This window comes from Stenella coeruleoalba (genome assembly GCF_951394435.1).
Source record: "Stenella coeruleoalba genome assembly, chromosome: 8".
Classification (NCBI taxonomy): Eukaryota; Metazoa; Chordata; class Mammalia; order Artiodactyla; family Delphinidae; genus Stenella; species Stenella coeruleoalba.
This window is the reverse complement of record NC_137154.1, coordinates 68,516,132-68,536,042: the sequence shown is the minus strand read 5'-3', so window position 1 is coordinate 68,536,042 and position 19,911 is coordinate 68,516,132. Positions and strand designations below refer to the sequence as shown.

Here is a 19,911-nt window from a genome sequence, read left to right as displayed (position 1 = left end):
AAAAGGATCTTGCTGTGATTTATATTGTAGAGTGTTTTGCCTATTTTCCCCTAAGAGTTTTTTTTTTTTTTTTTTTTTTTTTTGTGGTACGCGGGCCTCTCACTGTTGTGGCCTCTCCCGCTGTGGAGCACAGGCTCCGGACACGCAGGCTCAGCAGCCATGGCTCACGGGCCCAGCCGCTCCACGGCATGTGGGATCTTCCTGGACCAGGGCACGAACCCATGTCCCCTGCATTGGCAGGTGGACTCTCAACCACTGCACCACCAGGGAAGCCCTGAGAGTTTTATAGTGCCTGGCCTTACATTTAGCTCTTTATTCCATTTTGAGTTTATTTTTGTGTATGGTGTTAGGGAGTGTTCTAAGTTCTTTCTTTTACATGCAGCTGTCCAGTTTTCCCAATACTAATTATTGAGGAGGCTGTCTTTTCTCCATTGTATATTCTTGCCTCCTTTATCAAAAATAAGGTGACCATATGAGCGTGGTTTTATCTCTGGGATTTCTATCCTGTTATGTTGATCTATATTTCTGTTTTTGTGCCAGTACCATACTGTCTTGATTACTGTAGCTTTGTAGTATAGTCTGAAGTCAGGGAGCCTGATTCCTCCAGCTCTGTTTTTCCTTCTCAAGATAGCTTTGGCTATTGGGGGTCTTTTGTGTTTCCATACAAATTGTGAAATTTCTTGTTCTACTTCTTTGAAAAATTCCATTGGTAGTTTGATAGGGATTGCATTGAATCTGTAGATTGCTTTGGGTAGTATAGTCATTTTCACAATGTTGATTCTTCCAATCCAAGGACATGGTATATCTCACCATCTGTTTGTATCATCTTTCATTTCTTTCATCAGTGTCTTATAGTTTTCTGAATACACGTCTTTTGTCTCCCTAGGTAGGTTTATTCCTAGGTATTTTATTTTTTTCATTGCAACGGTAAATGGGAGTGTTTCCTTAATTTCTCTTTTAGATTTTTCATCATTAGTGTATAGGAGATTTCTGTGCATTAATTTTATATCCTGCTACTTTACCAAATTCATTGATTAGCGCTAGTAGTCTTCTGGTAGCATCTTTAGGATTCTCTATGTATAGTATCATGTCCTCTGCAAACACTGACAGCTTTACTTCTTCTCTTCTGATCTGGATTCCTTTTATTTCTTTTTCTTCTCTGATGGCTGTGGCTAAAACTTGAAATACTATATTGAATGACAGTGGTGACAGTGGGCAACCTTGTCTTGTTCCTGATCTTAGTGGAAATGGTTTCAGTTTTTCACCATTGAGAATGATGTTAGCTGTGTGTTTGTCATATATGGCCTTTATTATGTTGAGGTAAGTTCCCTCTATGCTTACTTCTGGCGGGTTTTTATCATAAATGTGTGTTGAATTTTGTTGAAAGCTTTTTCTGCATCTGTTGCAATGATCATATGGTTTTTATCCTTCAATTTATTAATATGGTATATCACATTGATTGATTTGCATGTATTGAAGAATCCTTTCTGGGATTATTCATGGGATAAACCACACTTGATCGTGGTGTGTGGTCCTTTAAATGTGCTGTTGGATTCTATTTGCTAGTATTTTGTTGAGGATTTTTGCATCTATGTTCATCAGTGATATTGGCCTGTAGTTTTCTTTTTTTGTGACATCTTTGTCTCGTTTTGGTATCAGGGTGATGGTGGCCTTGTAGAATGAGGTTGGGAGTGTTCCTCCCTCTGCTATATTTTGGAAGAGTTTGAGAAGGATAGGTGTTAGCTATTCTCTAAATGTTTGATATAATTCGTCTGTGAAGCCATCTGGTCCTGTGCTTGTGTATGTGATTGGTCTGTTTATATTTTCTATTTCTTCCTGGTTCAGTCTTGGAAGGTTGTGCTTTTCTAAGAACTTGTCAATTTCTTCCAGGTTGTCCATTTTACTGGCATATAGTTGCTTATAGTAAACTCTCATGATCCTTTGTATTTCTGCAATATCAGTTGTTACTTCTCCTTTTCCATTTCTAATTCTATTGATTTCAGTCTTCTTTTTTCTTGATGAGTGTGGCTAATTGTTTACCAATTTTGTTTATCTTCTCAGAGAAGCAGGTTTTAGTTTTATTGATCTTTGCTATTGTTTCCTTCATTCCTTTTTCATTTTTTCTGATCTGATCTTTATGATTTCTTTCGTCTGCTAACTTTGGTGTCTTTTTGTTCTTCTTTCCCTAATTGCTTTAGGTGTAAAGTTAGGTTGTTTATTTGAGATGTTTCTTGTTTCTTGAGGTAGGATTATATTGCTATAAACTTCCTGCTTAGAACTGCTTTTGCTGCATCCCATAGGTTTTGGTTCATTGTGTTTTCATTGTCATTTGTTTCTAGGATTTTTTTGATTTCCTCAGTTATCTCTTGGCTATTTCATAGTGTATTGTTTAGCCTCCATGTGTTTGTATTATGTACAGATTTTTTCCTGTAATTGATATCTAGTATCAAAGCATTGTGGTCAGAAAAGATACTTGATATGATTTCAATTTTCTTACATTTACCACACTTGATTTGTGACCTGAGATATGATCTATCCTGGAGAATGCTCCATGAGTACTTGAGAAGAAAGTGTATTCTGTTTTTTTTGGATGGAATGTCCTATAAATATCAATTAAGTCCATCTTGTTTAATGTATCATTTAAAGCTTGTGTTTCCCTATTTATTTTCGTTTTGGAAGATCTGTCCATTGGTGAAAGTGGGGTGTTAAAGTCCCCTACTATGAGTGTATTACTGTCGATTTCTGCTTTTATGGCTGTTAGCATTTGCCTATGTATTGAGGTGCTCCTATGTTGGGTGCATAAATATTTACAATTGTTATATCTTCTTCTTGGATTGTCCATTGATCATTAAGTAGTGTCCTTCTTTGTCTCCTGTAATAGTCTTTGTTTTAAAGTCTGTTTTGTCTGATATGATAATTGCTACTCCAGCTTTCTTTTGATTTCCATATGCATGGAATATCTTTTACACCCCCTCACTTTCACTCTGTATGTGTCCCTAGGTCTGAAGTGGGTCTCTTGTAGACAGCATATATATGGGTCTTGTTTTTGTATCCATTCAGCCAGTCTATGTCTTTTGGTTGGAGCATTTAACCCATTTATATTTAAGGTTATTATCGATATCTATGTTCCTATTATCATTTTCTTAATTGTCTTGGGTTTTTTATTGTAGGTCTTCTCGTTCTCTTGAGTTTCCTGCCTAGAGAAGTTCCTTTAGCATTTGTTGCAAAGCTGGTTTGGTGGTGCTGAATTCTGTTAGGTTTTGCTTGTCTGTAAAGGTTTTAATTTCTCCGTGGAATCTGAATGAGATCCTTGCTGGGTAGAGTAATCTTGGTTGTAGGCTTTCATCACTTTAAATATGTCCTGCCACTCCCTTCTGGCTTGCAGAGTTTCTGCTGAAAGATCAGCTGTTAACCTTATGGGGATCCCCTTGTATGTTATTTGTTGTTTTTCCCTTGCTGCTTTTAATATTTGTTCTTTGTATTTAATTTTTGATAGTTTGATTAATATGTGTCTTGGTATGTTTCACCTTGAATTTACCCTGTATGGGACTCTCAGCATTTTCTCGACTTGATTGACTATTTGCTTTCCCATATTAGGGAAGTTTTCGACTATAATATCTTCAAATATTTTCTCAGTCCCTTTCTTTTTCTCTTCTTCTTCTGGGACCCCTATAATTCAAATGTTGGTGTGTTTCATGTTGTCCCAGAGGTCTTTGAGACTGTCCTCAATTCTTTTCATTCTTTTTTCTTTTTTCTGCTCTGCAGTAGTTATTTCCACTATTTTATCTTCCAGGTCACTCCTCCGTTTTTCTGCCTCAGTTATTCTGCTATTGATCCCTTCTGGAGAATAATTTCATTTATTGTGTTATTCACCATTGTTTGTTTGCTCTTTAGTTCTTCTAGGTCCTTTTTAAATGTTTCTTGTATTTTCTCCATTCTATTTCCAAGATTTTGGATCATCTTTACTATCATTACTCTGAATTCTTTTTCATGTAGACTGCCTGTTTCCTCTTCATTTGTTTGGTCTGGTGGGATTTTACTTTACTACTTCATCTTCCGTGTGTTTCCCTGTATTCTCATTTTGCTTATATTACTGTGTTTGGGGTCTCCTTTTCACAGGCTGCCGGTTCGTAGTTCCCATTGTTTTTGATGTCTGCCCCCAGTGGCTAAGGTTGGTTCAGTGGGTTGTGTAGGCTTCTTGGTGGAGGGGAGTAGTGCCTATTTTCTGGTGGATGAGGCTGCATATTGGGTTTCTGGTGGGCAGGACCTCGTCCAGTGGTGTATTTTGGGGTGTCTGTCACCTTATTATGATTTTAGGCAACCTCTCTGCTAATGGGTGGGGTTGTGTTCCTGTCTTGCTAGTTATTTGGCATAGGGTGTCCAGCACTGTAGTCTGCTCATGGTTGAGTGGAGCTGAGTCTTAGCATTGAGGTGGAGATCTCTAGGAGAGCTTTCACAGTTTGATATTACGTGGAGCTGGGAGATCTCTGGTGGACCAATGTCCTGAACTTGGCTCTCCGACCTCAGAAGCACAGGCCTGATACCTGGCCAGAGCACCAAGACCCTGTGAGCCACATGGCTCAGAAGAAAAGGGAGGAAAAAAGAATGAAAGAAAGAAAAGAAAAGAAAAGAAAGTAATTAAAATAAAAGAAAATATTAAAAATTAATTTAAAAAAAAGAAAAGAAAGAAAGAAGAGTGCAACCAAATGACAAAACAAATCCATCAATGATAACAAGTGCTAAAAACTATACTTAAAAAAATAAAAATAAAAGTAAACAGACAGACAGAACCCTAGGACAAATGGTAAAAGCAAAGGTATACAGACAAAATCACTTGAGGAAGCATACACATACACACTCACAGAAAGAGAAAAAGGAAAAAAAAAAGAAAGAAATATATATCATTGCTCCCAAGGTCCAGCGCCTCAATTTTGGGATGATTCATTGTCTATACAGGTATTCCAGAGATGCAGGGTACATCAAGTTGATTGTGGAGATTTAATCTGCTGCTCCTGAGGCTGCTGGGAGAGATTTCCCTTTCTCTTCTTTGTTCGCACAGCTCCTGGGGTTCAGGTTTGGATCGGCCCCGCCTCTGTGTGTAGGTCACCTGAGGGTGTCTGTTCTTCACTCAGGCAGGACAGGGTTAAAGTAGCAGCTGATTCGGGGGCTCTGGCTCACTCAGGCTGGGGGGAGGGAGGGGTGCGGAATGCGGGGCGAGCCTGCGGCAGCAGAGGCCAGCGTGATGTTGCACCAGCCTGAGGCGCGCCGTGTGTTCTCCCGGGGAAGTTGTCCCTGGATCCCGGGACCCTGGCAGTGGCGGGCTGCACAGGCTCCCAGGAGGGCAGGTGTGGATAGTGACCTGTGCTCGCACACAGGCTTCTTGGTGGCTGCAGCAGCAGCCTTAGCATTTCATGCCCCTCTCTTGTGTCCACCCTGGTAGTCACGGCTCACGTCTGTCTCTGGAGCTCGTTTAGGTGGTGCTCTGAATCCCCTCTCCTCAGGCACCCCAAAACAATGGTCTCTTGCCTCTTCCGCAGTTCCAGACCTTTTCCTGGACTCCCTCCCGGCTAGCTGTGGCGTACTAGCCCCCTTCAGGCTGTTTTGACGCAGCCAACCCCAGTCCTCTCCCTGGGATCTGACCTCTGAAGCCCAAGCCTCAGCTCCCAGCCCCCGCCCGTCCCAGCGGGTGAGCAGACAAGCCTCTCGGGCTGGTGAGGGCTGGTCGGCACCGATCCTCTGTGTGGGAATCTCTCCACTTTGCTCTCTGCATCCCTGTTGCTGTGCTCTCCTCCGTGGCTCCGAAGCTTCCCCCCTGTCACCCCCCATCTCTGCCAGTGAAGGGGCTTCCTAGTGTGTGGAAACCATTCCTCCTTCACAGCTTCCTCCCACTGGTGCAGGTCCCGTCCCTATTCTTTTGTCTGTTTTTTCTTTTGCCCTAACCAGGTACGTGGGGAGTTTCTTGCCTTTTGGGAGGTCTGAGGTCTTCTGCCAGCGTTCAGTAGGTGTTCTGTAGGAGTTGTTCCACATGTAGATGTATTTCTGGTGTATGTGTGGGGAGGAAGGTGATTGCCTCGCCTTACTCTTCTGACATCTTGAAGGTCTCTGAAAAGCCCCAACCCTTAAAACCCAACTTAAATGCTACTGCCACTTTGTGAATCCTTCCTGAATTGTCCCACTTGAAAATTCATTGCTCATGTTTTCATGTTCCCACAGGGACCTGTGCTAGCATTTTACATGTATTGACTAATCGTTACAAAATCCCTATTTTTTCTGGAGAAAATCATAATTCCAAAAGATACATGCACCCCAATGTTCATTGCAGCACTATTTACAAAGCCAGGACATGGAAGCAACCTAAATGTCCATTGAGAGACGAATGGACAAAAAGATGTTGTACATATATACAATGGAATATTACTTAGCCACAAATAAGAATGAAATAATGTCATTAGCAGCAACATGGATGGACCTAGAAATTATCATACTAAGTGAAGTAAGTCAGACAGAGAAAGACAAATATCATATGATATTGCTTATATGTGGAATCTAAAAGAATGGTACAAATGAACTTATTTACAAAACAGAAACAGACTCACAGACTTTGAAAACAAACTTATGATTACCAAAGGGGAAACATGGGGGGAGGGATAAATTAGGAGTCTGGGATTAACATATACACACTACTATATATAAAACGGATAATCAACAAAGACCTACTGTATAGTGTAGGGAACTCTACTCAATATTCTGTCATAACCTATATGGGAAAAAATCTGCAAAAGAATGAATATAGGTATATGTATAACTGAATCACTTTACTGTACACCTGAAACTAACACAACATTGTAAATCAACTGTAGTCCAATATAAAATAGAAATTAAATTTAAAAATAAGCAAAATTCCTACTTTTACAGATACAACTCTCTTATAACATTGATTCCATTTTTCTTTGAATGTTCTTTTGTGCTTGCCTGTTTCCCACTATGACTGTAAACCGCTCAAAGGCAAAGCCTCCCTACTCTGTCATGATTAACAAACTTATTATCTTTATTCCTGACTTTTTCCTGAAGGACTGTACTTTAATTCCCAATGTGTCTCCAGTTTTTCATCCTTCTACACCAGGTCCTGCTTCAGGCCACCTAAGCTATTTCTGTGCAAACAGCACCTGCACCTGGTGCACGAGTTTGAGTTCTTGTCTAGCCTGTCCATTGTGCCTTCAATCCAGTCAGTACCAAAATCGACAGATTTCACATGTAAAATCTCTCTCTCCTCTGCCCCTTCCTTTCATTTATTTATTTGGCTGTGCCGGGTCTTAGTTGCGGCATGCGGTATCTTTGTTGCCGTGTGTAGGATCTTCATTGCAGCATGCGGGATCTTTAGTTACGGCATGTGAACTCTTAGTTGTGGCATGGGGGATCTAGTTCCCTGACCAGGTATCAATCCTGGGCCCCCTGCATTGGGAGCATGGAGTCTTAGCCACTCGACCACCAGGGAAGTCCCTGCTTCTTCCTTTTAAATCCCAAAGCTACTACTCGAATTTTGGCCCCTGTGATCTTTCTTGATACTCTCCTAGAAGATTTCCTAATACCCATGTTAGATGCTCCTATCAGATTAGCATTTCCCAAACCCAGAACTGATGAATTTCTTTTCTCCAAAGTGCTCAGTGGTTCTTTTCTATCTATTGGTTTAAGCACACAATTCCTGGTGTTTGTGAACCACCACAATCAGGCCCAGATGCCTTCTCTCATCTCACTGCCTTCTCTCTGTCCTTGACCATGTGATGACCTCCCAACTATTTAATTGGGTCCAGAGTTTCCCAGCTTTGCAACTTCATCCTCCTGGTTCCTGTTTTCCTGAAGGCCTTTCTCCCTCCGCCTGTTGAATCCCATTCATTCTGCGAGCTATGCCTTTTATTCAAGGTCTATGTGTTGCTGATTCATGCCCTTCACTACTGCATAGAACCTGGGCCTGTCACTGCACATTCCTTGTATAGTTCCTTCCAGAATGCCTGCTACGTAGCTACTCACTAAATATCAGTTATATTGAATGGAAAATAAATGTAATGAATGTTACAAGCTTCCAAGTTTCTCCAAAATCCCTGAAAGAAGTTCTAAACTTTGTAGGAAATATTTTACAGGAAAGGGGTGAGTTGCTCATTAGAACATTTCCTTGCTTTATGTCCCTGATCCATAAGAGGAAAAATATGTCCTCTTGAATCTCAAATATCTGGACATTCGCCTCTCAATAAATCATGGTCTCTGGCATATTTTCCAGTGCAAGTTTACATTTTATTTCCATGTCACTTTGCCTAAAATGGTCACAGATTTTAGCTCCAATTTTCACCTCTGCATATTCCATTTGCTAGCTTAAAAAACCCTCAAAATTGAGAACCTGGACACAATTCCTGTCTTAAGAGGTACGGTAAATAGTAAAATATTAACCCCAAAGAGGTGGTGCAAAAAAAAAGTCTCCTAATCTTTACTGAAAGTATTAAATTTTTGTAAATGTTAGGTCTTAAAGTCATGTCATTATTTCATGGGATTGAGGATGTTTCCATTTTACAGGAAAACTAAGAATTTAACGCTGAAATCTAGACAGTTGCCATGCTATTTCTTAGAACTCATAAATTGGGTGCTAAAATGGTCTTGTCTTCCTCTGTTTTTATTTTATTCCTGACCTAGGCAGTTGGTTCATTGTGAATAATGAATTTGGCATAGGAAAAGAGTTGTTTGGCTAAAAGTAATAATATTTTTTAAAATTAGGAAACCAGGATATGAAAGGTTAGCAAGTCACTGTAAGCATTTTGAATTTACGAAGCAATGGAATCGGATTTCAGATTAATATATCTTTGTCTTTTCTCTGCGGTTTATAGTGACTTAGTATATACTGCAGCCAAATGCTGTTGAAATCGTTTGTAACTTTAGGTAAAGGAATATGCTTAACTAAAGAAGTTTCATGAACCAAATAGCCCTGTCATTTTTACAAATGGAACCAATGTTCTTCACTAGGGCCAGAAACCAGTTAGACCACTTGGATGGATCTCAAAGGAATGATGCTGAGTGAAAAAGGCCATTTTCAAAAGGTGACAAACTACACGATTCCATTTAAATAACATTTGTGAAATAACAAAATTATAGATACGGAGATTAGTGGTTGCCAGGGGTTAGAAACTGGGAAGGAAGTGTGCGGAGGAGGTGGGTGTGGTGGTTACATGAAGCTTCACAGGTGATAAAGCTGCATAGAACCACAACCACACACAACCACACACAACCACACCCACACACACCCACACACACCCACACACACACACCCACACACACCCACACACACACACAACCACACACACAACCACACACACACAACCACACACACACAACCACAAACACACACACACAACCACACCCCTCCCCACACACACAACCACACACACACAACCACACCCACACACCCACACACAACCACACACACACAACCACACACACAACCACAAACACACACACACAACCACACACAACCACACACACACAACCACACACCCACACAACCACACACACACAACCACACACACACAACCACAAACACACACACACAACCACACACAACCACACCCCTCCCCACACACACAACCACACACACACAACCACACCCACACACCCACACACACCCACACACACACAACCACACACACACAAACACACACACAAACACACACACACAACCACACACAACCACACACACACACACGCACCTGCGCCAAAATCTGAGTGTACTACAGTTATGCAAGATGGTATCATTGGGAGAAAGGGTTGGGTGAAAAGTACATGCCACCTCCTGTACATTTTTGTTTTTGGCAACTTCCTGTGAACCTATGATTATTTCAAAATTAGAAGTTCTTTAAAAGTCAGACATTTCCTTGTCACTTTAGAGAGGGGCCTATGAAGTCAGGTGGTAACATAAGGAAGTGAGGTGGCTGGGGATTGGGAGGGTGAGAACTGGCTGGTATCAAGGAGGCAGCTGCTACTAGGCTCCTACCATGGTGGGACTGTGCACCTGGAATTGCTGAGTCTTCTGAGTGCTGTTTTTAGAAAATGCCAGAAATTGAAAATTCAAATCAGTATCTCTTGACTTTTATTGACAATTAGTTAATTCAAACTTTTTGGAACACTGTATGTAAGCCAAACTCAAGATACTGGAGGGCTGGATTCAGTCTTAACGATTCATGTGCAAACTCAGCTTCAGGCCAGAGGCTGAGTTTGGCCACCAGATGATTCGCCCACTCCACACACTGGTCATCTCAGTATGCAGCTCAACGCTCCTCTGTGCTGCCTTACAGAAGACGGAGAAATGGGGAATCAGGCTGCTAATGAAAATGGCATGAGCCCCCAGTCACTGACACCCGGGACTCTGGAGAATGCGGGTTTGACTCTGGAATCCCCCTTCAGGCTCTGACCTAGACCTTCACACCCACCTCCTCAGCATGGTGCCTGGAAATAGCAGGTGCTCAGCTTGCCTTTTCAGAGGTGTTCATTTGTTCTTTCCCGACTGTCTTAGTTTTTATTTTTTTAAAGCTAAATGAATTCTACAAAAACTGAGAATATGACCCAGAATCTGGTATCCTATGCTCTGGTTTTCCGGAAGCGAATACAATAGCCTGGTGAACACATCTTATATGAGCAGCACTCATAACTCCGTGTCTGTTTGAAGCTCTGAGCGTAAGCTAATTTTTTGCTAATTAGTGCAAATGAGCAGAGGGAGGTGCCGATAAGGTCGTTATTCTGGGTTTGGTCTTTGAAAGACTTTATCATCTCCGTCCTGCTAATGCCCAGAGTCTGGTCAACCCTTCCTCTCCAACTGCCAACCCGGACAGCTGACTCAGAAGAAGTGAGAAGGACGGAGCTAACTGCATACCCTCCAGCACAACCACATCTGTGAGTCCATAACTTCTCCCCACCTCCACTGTCTGAAACATCATGTGCACTGATCAGACTCCCTCTGTGTTCTGTACAATCTCTAGTACATGGAGCATACCCAGTTCCTTTAGGAAGGAGGTGAGTAGAAAAACTCCAATTTTTTAAAATTGAAATTTTAGTTTAAATTAAAACATTTTTGATCTTAAAATTTCATCTCTGGCCCAATTACACATTCTCAGAGTCAAATTTAAATTATTAATGATTCATTTGCATGATTTCTGTCCTCTTTTCCCCAAAAGTCTGCTATCAAGAGTCCACAGAATGTTTTCCAATTCTCATTTAAAAAAGAGTATTTGTAAGTATTACATAATTATAAATCAATAAAAGAGTCTTTTCTGGAGTTCCCTGGTGGTCCAGTGGTTAGGACTCGGCGCTTTCACTGCCAAGGGCCCGGGTTTGATCCCTGGTCGGGGAACTAAGATCCCATAAGCCACGTGGCACAGCCAAAATGAAAAGAGTCTTTTCCTGTTTATCTTTTTTTTTTTTTAACCAAGCTTTACAATATGCAGATTTTTAAAGGGTTGGTTCTCAGCCTCAGAAATTATGCTAATGAGGTAAGAACAATAATTCATAGTGTAGCCACTAATTTCTCTAAGGGGAAATATGCAGAGACCCTGGGCTCTACATTTGTTTTCAACTAATTATCATGTATTTACTTTTCCATTAGTCCAATAATTTTTCTTTCAATTCAGAATTAAGCAATAAGACCCTGAATTATATAAAGGCCTGTTTAGCATAACAGACACACCCCATCATCCCCCAGTCCCCTGATTTACAGCTCTTAAAATGCACAACCAAGAGGCTGTCTATATGCCCTTTCGTATTTAGATTCCATCATGCAGTCACCTCAATAACTTATGCATTCTCAGAAGGACTACCTAGCAATTAACTCCGATCTTTTCTAACTCACCATCTCATTATGTAAAGTGGATTGGAACACAAACTTTATTAGCAACTTTCAATTCTAATTCCTTCTTATCGCCCACACCCACACCCCTCCTAGTAATGTCAGTTTATATGAGCAAAATACTCTGGAAAACGGCAGTTAAAAAAAGTCCACATTGGACTGGCAGCACATTTCGTAATTGGTCTTTGCACTATGGGGTACCACCATAAATCGAGATTGCCGTATTTCAGCTAAAGCATGGGATGCAATTCTTTATAGAAATGGAAATGAATTCTCCCTGCCACACAACACAGCATTTTAACTATGTTCAGGAGGAATGGGCAAGTAAGAAAGCTATTATTTTTATGCTAAAGGTTAAAAAAAGTGCAAACCCCAAGATCTTTGTTAAAAGGTAAAGGAATTCATAGTATCGCTTCTTCAAATCCTAGAAAGAGGCGGGAAGATGCCTTGCAGAGTTCTCTTGTGCATATGAAGTGTGTCAGTGGAAGAGCTGAAATGTGGTTTAATGTACTTGTTTTCATGGTAAGGAGCCAGGGTGGGCTGATGAAACTAAAGGACAGGTAGCACCTGAAGATGTGTCAGATGTACAAACAGGGAGGCATCCCATCAGTGCAGCTAACTTACCGACATCGGGATCTACTGCTTGAACTCTGGTCAACAGAGCCTTGGTGGCTGTGTTCTCATAGACACAGGCGTTATAGTGGTCGGACGAAAACACTGGGGGGTTATCGTTCACATCCTCCAGGATCAGATGGACGTCAGACTGGCAGAACCTGCCACCCCCGTCGGTGGCCCTGGCGATGAGGCTGTATGCAGGGACCCTCTCCCGGTCCAACAGAGCCAAAGTTTTTAACTCACCTGTGAAAATAAATGACGTAGCTTTTCAAAAACTGTCTTGCTTTGAAGAGCAGAGAATCAATTATTGTATATACAGAATCCCCAGTACAGGAAGGATCGCTGACATCTGGCTCCAGTGCGTCATGCTTTGAAAAATCGAGCAAGTTCAATTTTTTTAAGCATCAGGGAAAAAGTGATGGGATTCTGGACGCAACAAAAAACCAACTGTACGACCTTCAGATGAATTAATCCCACTGTGAAGCCTCTTGTTTCAGGGATTCCTTCTCTTGGCAGCATGGAGAAGCTCCACACCTCTTTAAACATCTCAAGGACTGCTCTGGAGATCGGCCTTGTTTCTGGATTTTCTCCAGAAAAAAAGCATGAAAAATGGACCAGTATCCTTAGTTCTCTAACGGTCAATCAGGTCCATGATTTGTAAACTCAGAAGGGGCAGTCTGTCTGCTTCCAGATATTTAACATTTTTTTACCCCATCTTTTAGAGAAAAACAGTCAAAACAGGCTGGCTTTAAGCAGAAAGAGGTCATGAAGGAGTCCTACTGTGCCAGGCGAACCCCACTTGCTGGAGAGTGGTAGGGCCTGTGGCTGCTGGGGGAGGATTCCAGTGGGGGCTTATCTGAGAAGCTTAAAGCAGCATCTCTTTGGCAACCAACATGGAGGGAGGTTATGTCTGTATTTTAATCACTCAGATAGCTGTACTGGTCCTGAGTGTCAGCCCCTGGGGGGATTTTGTTATTCTTGCTACCTAAATTTCAATGGATGAGGGCAATAAGCACAATGACAGAGCTGAATAAATACTGTTTGGTGAAAAGTAGGACTCATGAAATATTATTATGTACTCTTAACAAAATCAGTAGAAGTCACTGGGACGAAGCCATCTATACTTATAAAGCTGTCCCTCCTATGGCTTCCTGACTGCAGCCAGTTCTCAAATCTAGCCTGGATCATTCTCCCCTTCTCCAAAACACCCAGGGGTTTTTCAGTTGGGCATTCAAGACCCTCCAAAATCTGACCTAAAGTTGTTTTTCCACCACTTTTCTCACGAGCCATTCTGTGGCTCCTCTGACCAGTGACAGTGTTGTACACAGTTTTCCCTGGATGTGCCGTGCTCTCTGCCCACGCTGCCCCCGTGACCGGCAGTGTCCTGCTTTAGCTCCTAGAATCCTGGCTCATTTCAAATGCCAGCTCTGCTTTAAAAGTTTCTCCTTCCCTCTTATCAGAATATTAGCTACTTCTTCCTCTGTGCCCAGATATATCTCTCCTGATATCTCTCCCGGGCACTCATTCTGTCTTTCACTATTATTGTTGTTATTTCTGTTATTATTAGTATTGACTTACAGCTCTGTCTTCTCCACTGGGTTACAATATCCCTTGGGGATGCTTTGTTTGGTTCATCTTGGAATCGAACACAAATATCCCATAAAGTACTTTTAGGTCTAGTAGTTAATAAATGTTACCTATTCAATAAAAAATTGCCAGGCCTCTTTAGCCAAGTAGCACATTGTTATGTAGCTAAGCCCTTCCCAGTTAAGATGCACCAGACATGGGAGAGAGCTAGGGAGGAACTAATACCTTCTGGAGACTCAGAAATTAGTTGTTGTTCATTATGATGAACACAACACTGGAAATATGCAAATCATTCAATCTTTACACTTCATTGAAAAATTGTCAAGGGATGGGCCATCCAATACACAACACTGAGATAATTTACCTCCATAGAAAATGCCTTTTCCATTATCTATGGCCTTCAATGCGGGCATCTGCCTTTGGGGTACATAACCTTTCACCTTATAAATTTTACCTCAATATGTAAGCAAGTCTGAGGACTCATAGCTTTGGAGAAACTAGACAGGAATGATGAATAAAAACCAGACAAGGGCTTCCCAGGTGGCGCAGTGGTTGAGGGTCCGCCTGCCGATGCAGGGTACACGGGTTCATGCCCCGATCCGGGAAGATCCCACATGCTGTGGAGCGGCTGGGCCCGTGAGCCATGGCCGCTGAGCCTGCGCGTCCGGAGCCTGTGCTCCGCAATGGGAGAGGCCACAACAGTGAGAGGCCCGCGTACCGCAAAAAAAAAAAAACCAAACAGACAAGTATGTTAATAAGCATCCCTATGGATGTAAACCATAGGGATGTAAACATAGGGATGTTTCATCCTTATGGATGAAATCCCCAAAAGGGATTTCAACAGGGCAAAACTCTCCTTACTATGCACTGCTGTCTGGTTTGCATGGAAACTTGCATTTGTGATAGAATTCTATTTATACTATTTATAGGTCAGCTGCTTTAACTCATGGATATGAGAAAGAGGAGAAGCAAACAGACACATACGATTACTTGGTGCTGCTAAATGTAGGTAAAGTCAGGGCAAGTTTTATAGGCCACGTGAGGTTTCTGTCCTCCAAACACCATGTGCTACTGGTATTTCTTAAGAGTTCAAGATAGCAGGGCATCATATCAAGGCTCTTGTATACTAACTACCCCCTAGTGATAAGACCATGTGAGAGTTTAACTTCTCTCGTGGATTAACAATGGCATTTACCCAAAGAATAAATTTCGCCTTACCACTTTGTGGATCTAGAAAAAATTCATTGTTTCCAGATCCATAGAGTGAGTATCGTATATCTCCATTGGATCCAATATCAGCATCCTTGGCACTGACCTTCAGGATGATTTTGTTTGATGGAATGTCTTCGGGAAATAATGCTGTATATGCAACCTAGGCAAAGGTAAAGAAAGGGAATTGAATCATTAGTGTTTGTGGGGCAATTGTCATATTTAGCATTATAAATGATTTCTTTAAAAATGCATTCGTATAATTTATCTTCAGCTATGTTTTTCCTTTATCACAGAATCATCTTATACCATATGATGAAACAGAGAATATCTCTTGCTTTGCGCCTCCCATGCTCGTCATCAACAACTACTGATTGGGCACCTACTGTGTGCTAGGTACCACTGAGATGCTAGAAGTACAACGGAGAAGAAAACAGACAAAAATCTCCACCCCTGTGGAACCATGACCCACATCACATATTGATCATGCCCCTCTCAGTTCTTGGGACCCTTCAACTCTTTAAAGAGCCACTACTAACATCTGGCATTAGTATGAGAGACTAAATCTATTTGCAACACTTTTCTGAGCTAAAGAGCACTAATACCGTCTCTCAATCCACATGTAAGGAAAAGGTAAATGAAGGGTGATTTAACTTTGGTAAGAAAGGAAATAAAATCAATTACTGGCACCTTGCATTCGCTGTCACGCTTTGAACTGTGGTGGAAAGGCCACTTCTTAAGGGGTCTGGAGACCCAGCTTCATTACCAACGTTGCTACCAACCAGCTGTGTAACCTTATACAAAAAAAGTAATTCATACTTCTGAGTGGTCCATTCTTCTTTTATGAAATAGGTGATTCAGACAGAAAAATTCATAGTGTCCTTTATGAGTCCTTAAAAATTATTTAATTTTGAGACTCCTGGTTTTATTTTTCTGTTTGTTTGATTCTTTTGGTGGGCAGAATTAGGTACTGATCGTGCTAACTATACTCTTTTCATGTTTATAATATTTCATCCTAGAGTCTGCCTCTTACCCTCTTATAACCATTTGGAGCTTGTTAATTAAGGAGATAAGATGAGAAAGCAGCCTGGCCTTAAGGAGAAAAGTGAAATGGGTTTTGACTTAATTTTAGATAAGCAGAGTAAAAAGCAGGATATATCCGACACAGCCACAAATCTCACCTGATCACACACTGGGCTGTTGTCATTCACATCACTGACAGTCACTTCCACCATGGCCTGAGTGACAAAGAGCCCATCAGTGGCGGTGATATTGAGGAAGTAAATGTCTTGTTCTTCTCTATCTAGAGGTCTCTTCACGTAGACCTTCCATTCGCTCTGCACCAGGCCCAGGGCAAACCTTCCTCGGGGGTTCCCTCCTGTGGTGAAAAAAGAATTTTTGAAGATGTGAAATGAAAAGCTTTGATCACCTACAGCAAGAGGCCTGTGTGGGGTCATCCAGGTGCCTCTCAAACTGCATCGTTTACGATGCTGAAAAAAAATGGACACTCACTTCCTTTTGACTCTCCTGCAACAAAGCACGATATTTATATGCTTGGCTTGTGTGGAAAGTAAAACAGTAACTTTCCAAGAGAAGAAAATGCACTTAGAGAAGCTGGAGATGATCTCTTGTTTAGCTCCCCTTAAGGACAATCAAATTCAAACTGTGAACAATCAATCTTCTTATCGGGCTGATACAACTGTCTTTCCACTTCGTCTCAAGAGAGGATGTAATACACTATAGCTCTTGTTACCAAGACAATTTCATTAGCCGATGATCATGCAATCAAGGAAAGGCAGTCAGTTCTAATAAGGAATCTTAATGAAGCCTTTATCATACAGCAGCTCTTCTTATAAGGACAGAAGTTTGGGGAAGAAAAGTTTGTGTGACAGAGGAAGACCCATTAGGATTAAAGAGCCCCAGTGCAGGGTCATTGAAGGAGCCGTTCAAAGATAAGCACTGCAATTAGATCAAATTTAACACAGGGAAGCTGGTGAAAATGGAAGAAACACGTAGAAAAGCTAGAGTGGAACCGCTCTTGATGAGGCTGAAACAATGAATGTAGTCCCAGCAATATGACTTTCCCACATCACTGAATTACAGGGAGACAAAAGCAGCTTGGAGGAAGGAAGAAGAAAACCACCTTGACCTTCCAAACCTGAAGGGGGAAATAATGTCACTTCAAACACGGAGGAAGACTGGACGAGACAACTGGCAAGAAGTCCGGAATCCAGTTAGGTCATCGCCGTCTCGTTTGTTTGAGCATTCACACGTATTTGTCACCTGCTCTGGGCCAGGCACTGTGCCAGGCAGTGGGGCTACAGCAGTGGCCAAAAGTGACCAAAATCCCTGCTTTTGTGGTGGAGCTCACCTTCTGATGGGAAAGACTGACAATAAACAAATAAATAAGGAAAGCCTACTGCCTGCTGGCTGCTGCTTCACTGAAAAAGGGGAGCCACCTCATCTTCTTACAATGAATCTGTAAAAGAACAGAGGGCAAACCCATGGTCCTGCCGGAGGGACTGAGTGAGAAGTAGTGGAACCTTGAGCGTCAGACTGCACTCTGGATATAAGGCATGGGGGGTGGGGGGGACAGGCATCCAGGGGCTCAGCAGTGTGGAACAACTGTAACCAAGCAGGACCCTATGAGGTCTTCCTACAATAGACCTCCACCTGCCTTTTGTCTGTAGGAAAACTTTAACCAAAGAATAAATTCAATCAGAGAAGTGAGAAAATGCAGAAAGAAAGGAAAACAGTCAAACAAGACAAAATAATAATACTTTAGCCATTAAACAAAGTCAAGGCCTTTATTCTTCCTCAAGGGCTATAGGTAATATTCTGAGCCATGTCCTTTGAGCTGTTTTGCAGATACTGAATCCTCCACCAGGTAGAAGAATTTAACTGTGTGCTGCCCACAAGCACGAAGACCCCAGACCGGTTGGAACCAGGAGGTTGATGAAGCTGACTCCCCATTACCTCACTACCAGCCAATCAGAATGTCTGTGAGCTGATCACGCCCTGCTCCTTGAACACTAGACGACTCCTCATTACCCTCTCCAGGGTGGGACACACAGTCTTGAGGGTATTAACCTGCTGTGGCCCCCTTTGCCTGGCAAAGCAATAAAGCGATTTCTTTCTACTTCACCCCAAACTCTGTCTCCAAGATTTAATCTGGCACCGGTGCACAGAGGCCAAACTTTGGCAAAACAATGACAGGATAAATGGACCGTACTGGGCAGATAGTGCAGAGAAGGTGAGGGCTGCACATTCCTCTAGGGCAGTGGTTCTCAACTCAACTGACAGTGGCTGTGCGCAAACCCCTGGGACATTTGTCAGCGAGAGACATTTCTGAATGTCACATCAGGGGTGATGCTGGTGGTGGTGCTACTGGAAACTAGTGGAAAGAAACCAGAGGTGCTGGTAATCATCCTACAATGCCACAAGAGACTTACCCAGCCCTCAATTCCAGTAATGTTGAGGCTGAGAAACATGCTCTGGTGAGGCACGGGGTCCTCCCTGGAAAATCACTTTCCTCTACCACGGGCTACGATGCAATTTTACTTCAGTTGAATATGATTTCAGCATGCACAAATGTAACCTCTCTATTAAATGCTTCTGGTGCAGGCCCACACTGCTCTTTTGCGAAATAAAATGATTAATCGTCCTTTGTTCATCAGTGGCAGGTCAGCCAAGTTGTGTGACATCAAGAGCAAAAGTTAAATCTAATAAAAATCCGTTGGTGGTTGGCACGGCTAATAGTAGCAGTAGCTTGAAGCTACTCTGTTCTCATTACTTTAGTAAAGTTAGTGGGATGGTCCCTTAAACCATCCACTGAGAATTCAGAGACGATGTGTAAATAATTAAAGCTGAGTATTTAACCATTCTTCCAAATAGAAAAGTATCCTCAGAATGCCTAAGAAGGGTTTCCCTGGTGGCGCAGTGGTTAAGAATTTGCCTGCCAATGCAGGGAACACAGGTTCGAGCCCTGGTCCGGGAAGATCCCACATGCCGCGGAAACTAAGCCTGCGCGCCACAACTACTGAGCCTGCACTCTAGAGCCCGCGAGCCACAACTACTGGAGCCCGCATGCCTAGAGCCCGTGCTCCACAACAAGAGAAGCCACCACAATGAGAAACGCGCACTCTGCAATGAAGAGTAGCCCCCGCTCGCCACAACTAGAGAAAGCCTGTGCGCAGCCAAAAATAAATAAAAATTTTTAAAAAACTTAAAAAAAAAAGAATGCCTAAGAAGCTTTTTGTCTGAAACTGAATGCAAATGAATCAAAGTTGTTGCTTTACTCACCTTTCTTTCCTTACCACTATCACCCATGTCTTTACTGCAGAAATATACATTTCAATGAAAAAAAAACCCACAATGAATGGTATCAGACAAAGCACAAATGCATTAAGACCTTTAAACAGAAAACAGCACCGAGAAAACCGTTCCATAAAGAAAAAGAGTAGTGCTGTGGAGGGGAGGTGTGGTGGTCCCGAGCAATGACACATATGCTCTTCTGTGGATCTTATTCTGCAGTGATTAATTAACTTTCCCACTAACATACTTAAGCAGATTCTGTGCCCTGAGGGCACTCTAATTAATTCATTTTTCTCTTTGAATAATGT

General features: G+C 42.0%; 1 protein-coding gene across 8 annotated transcripts in view; it reads right to left on the bottom strand.

Annotated features, from left to right (window-relative positions):
* The window catches only part of FAT3 (FAT atypical cadherin 3), a 697,691-nt gene that overhangs the window by 77,000 nt on the left and 600,780 nt on the right, over positions 1-19,911 (bottom strand). For 6 of the 8 annotated variants that reach the window (XM_079929094.1, XM_079929092.1, XM_079929095.1 and 3 more), the window contains 3 exons: positions 16,471-16,667; positions 15,299-15,452; positions 12,503-12,736 (listed from right to left, as the gene is read on the bottom strand). In XM_079929094.1, the coding sequence (XP_079785220.1) occupies positions 12,503-12,736; positions 15,299-15,452; positions 16,471-16,667 (585 nt within the window). Of the gene's footprint in view, positions 1-10,067; positions 10,328-12,502; positions 12,737-15,298; positions 15,453-16,470; positions 16,668-19,911 lie in introns of those variants that run through there. The other 2 variants (XM_079929097.1, XM_079929098.1) reach the window with 2 other exon arrangements.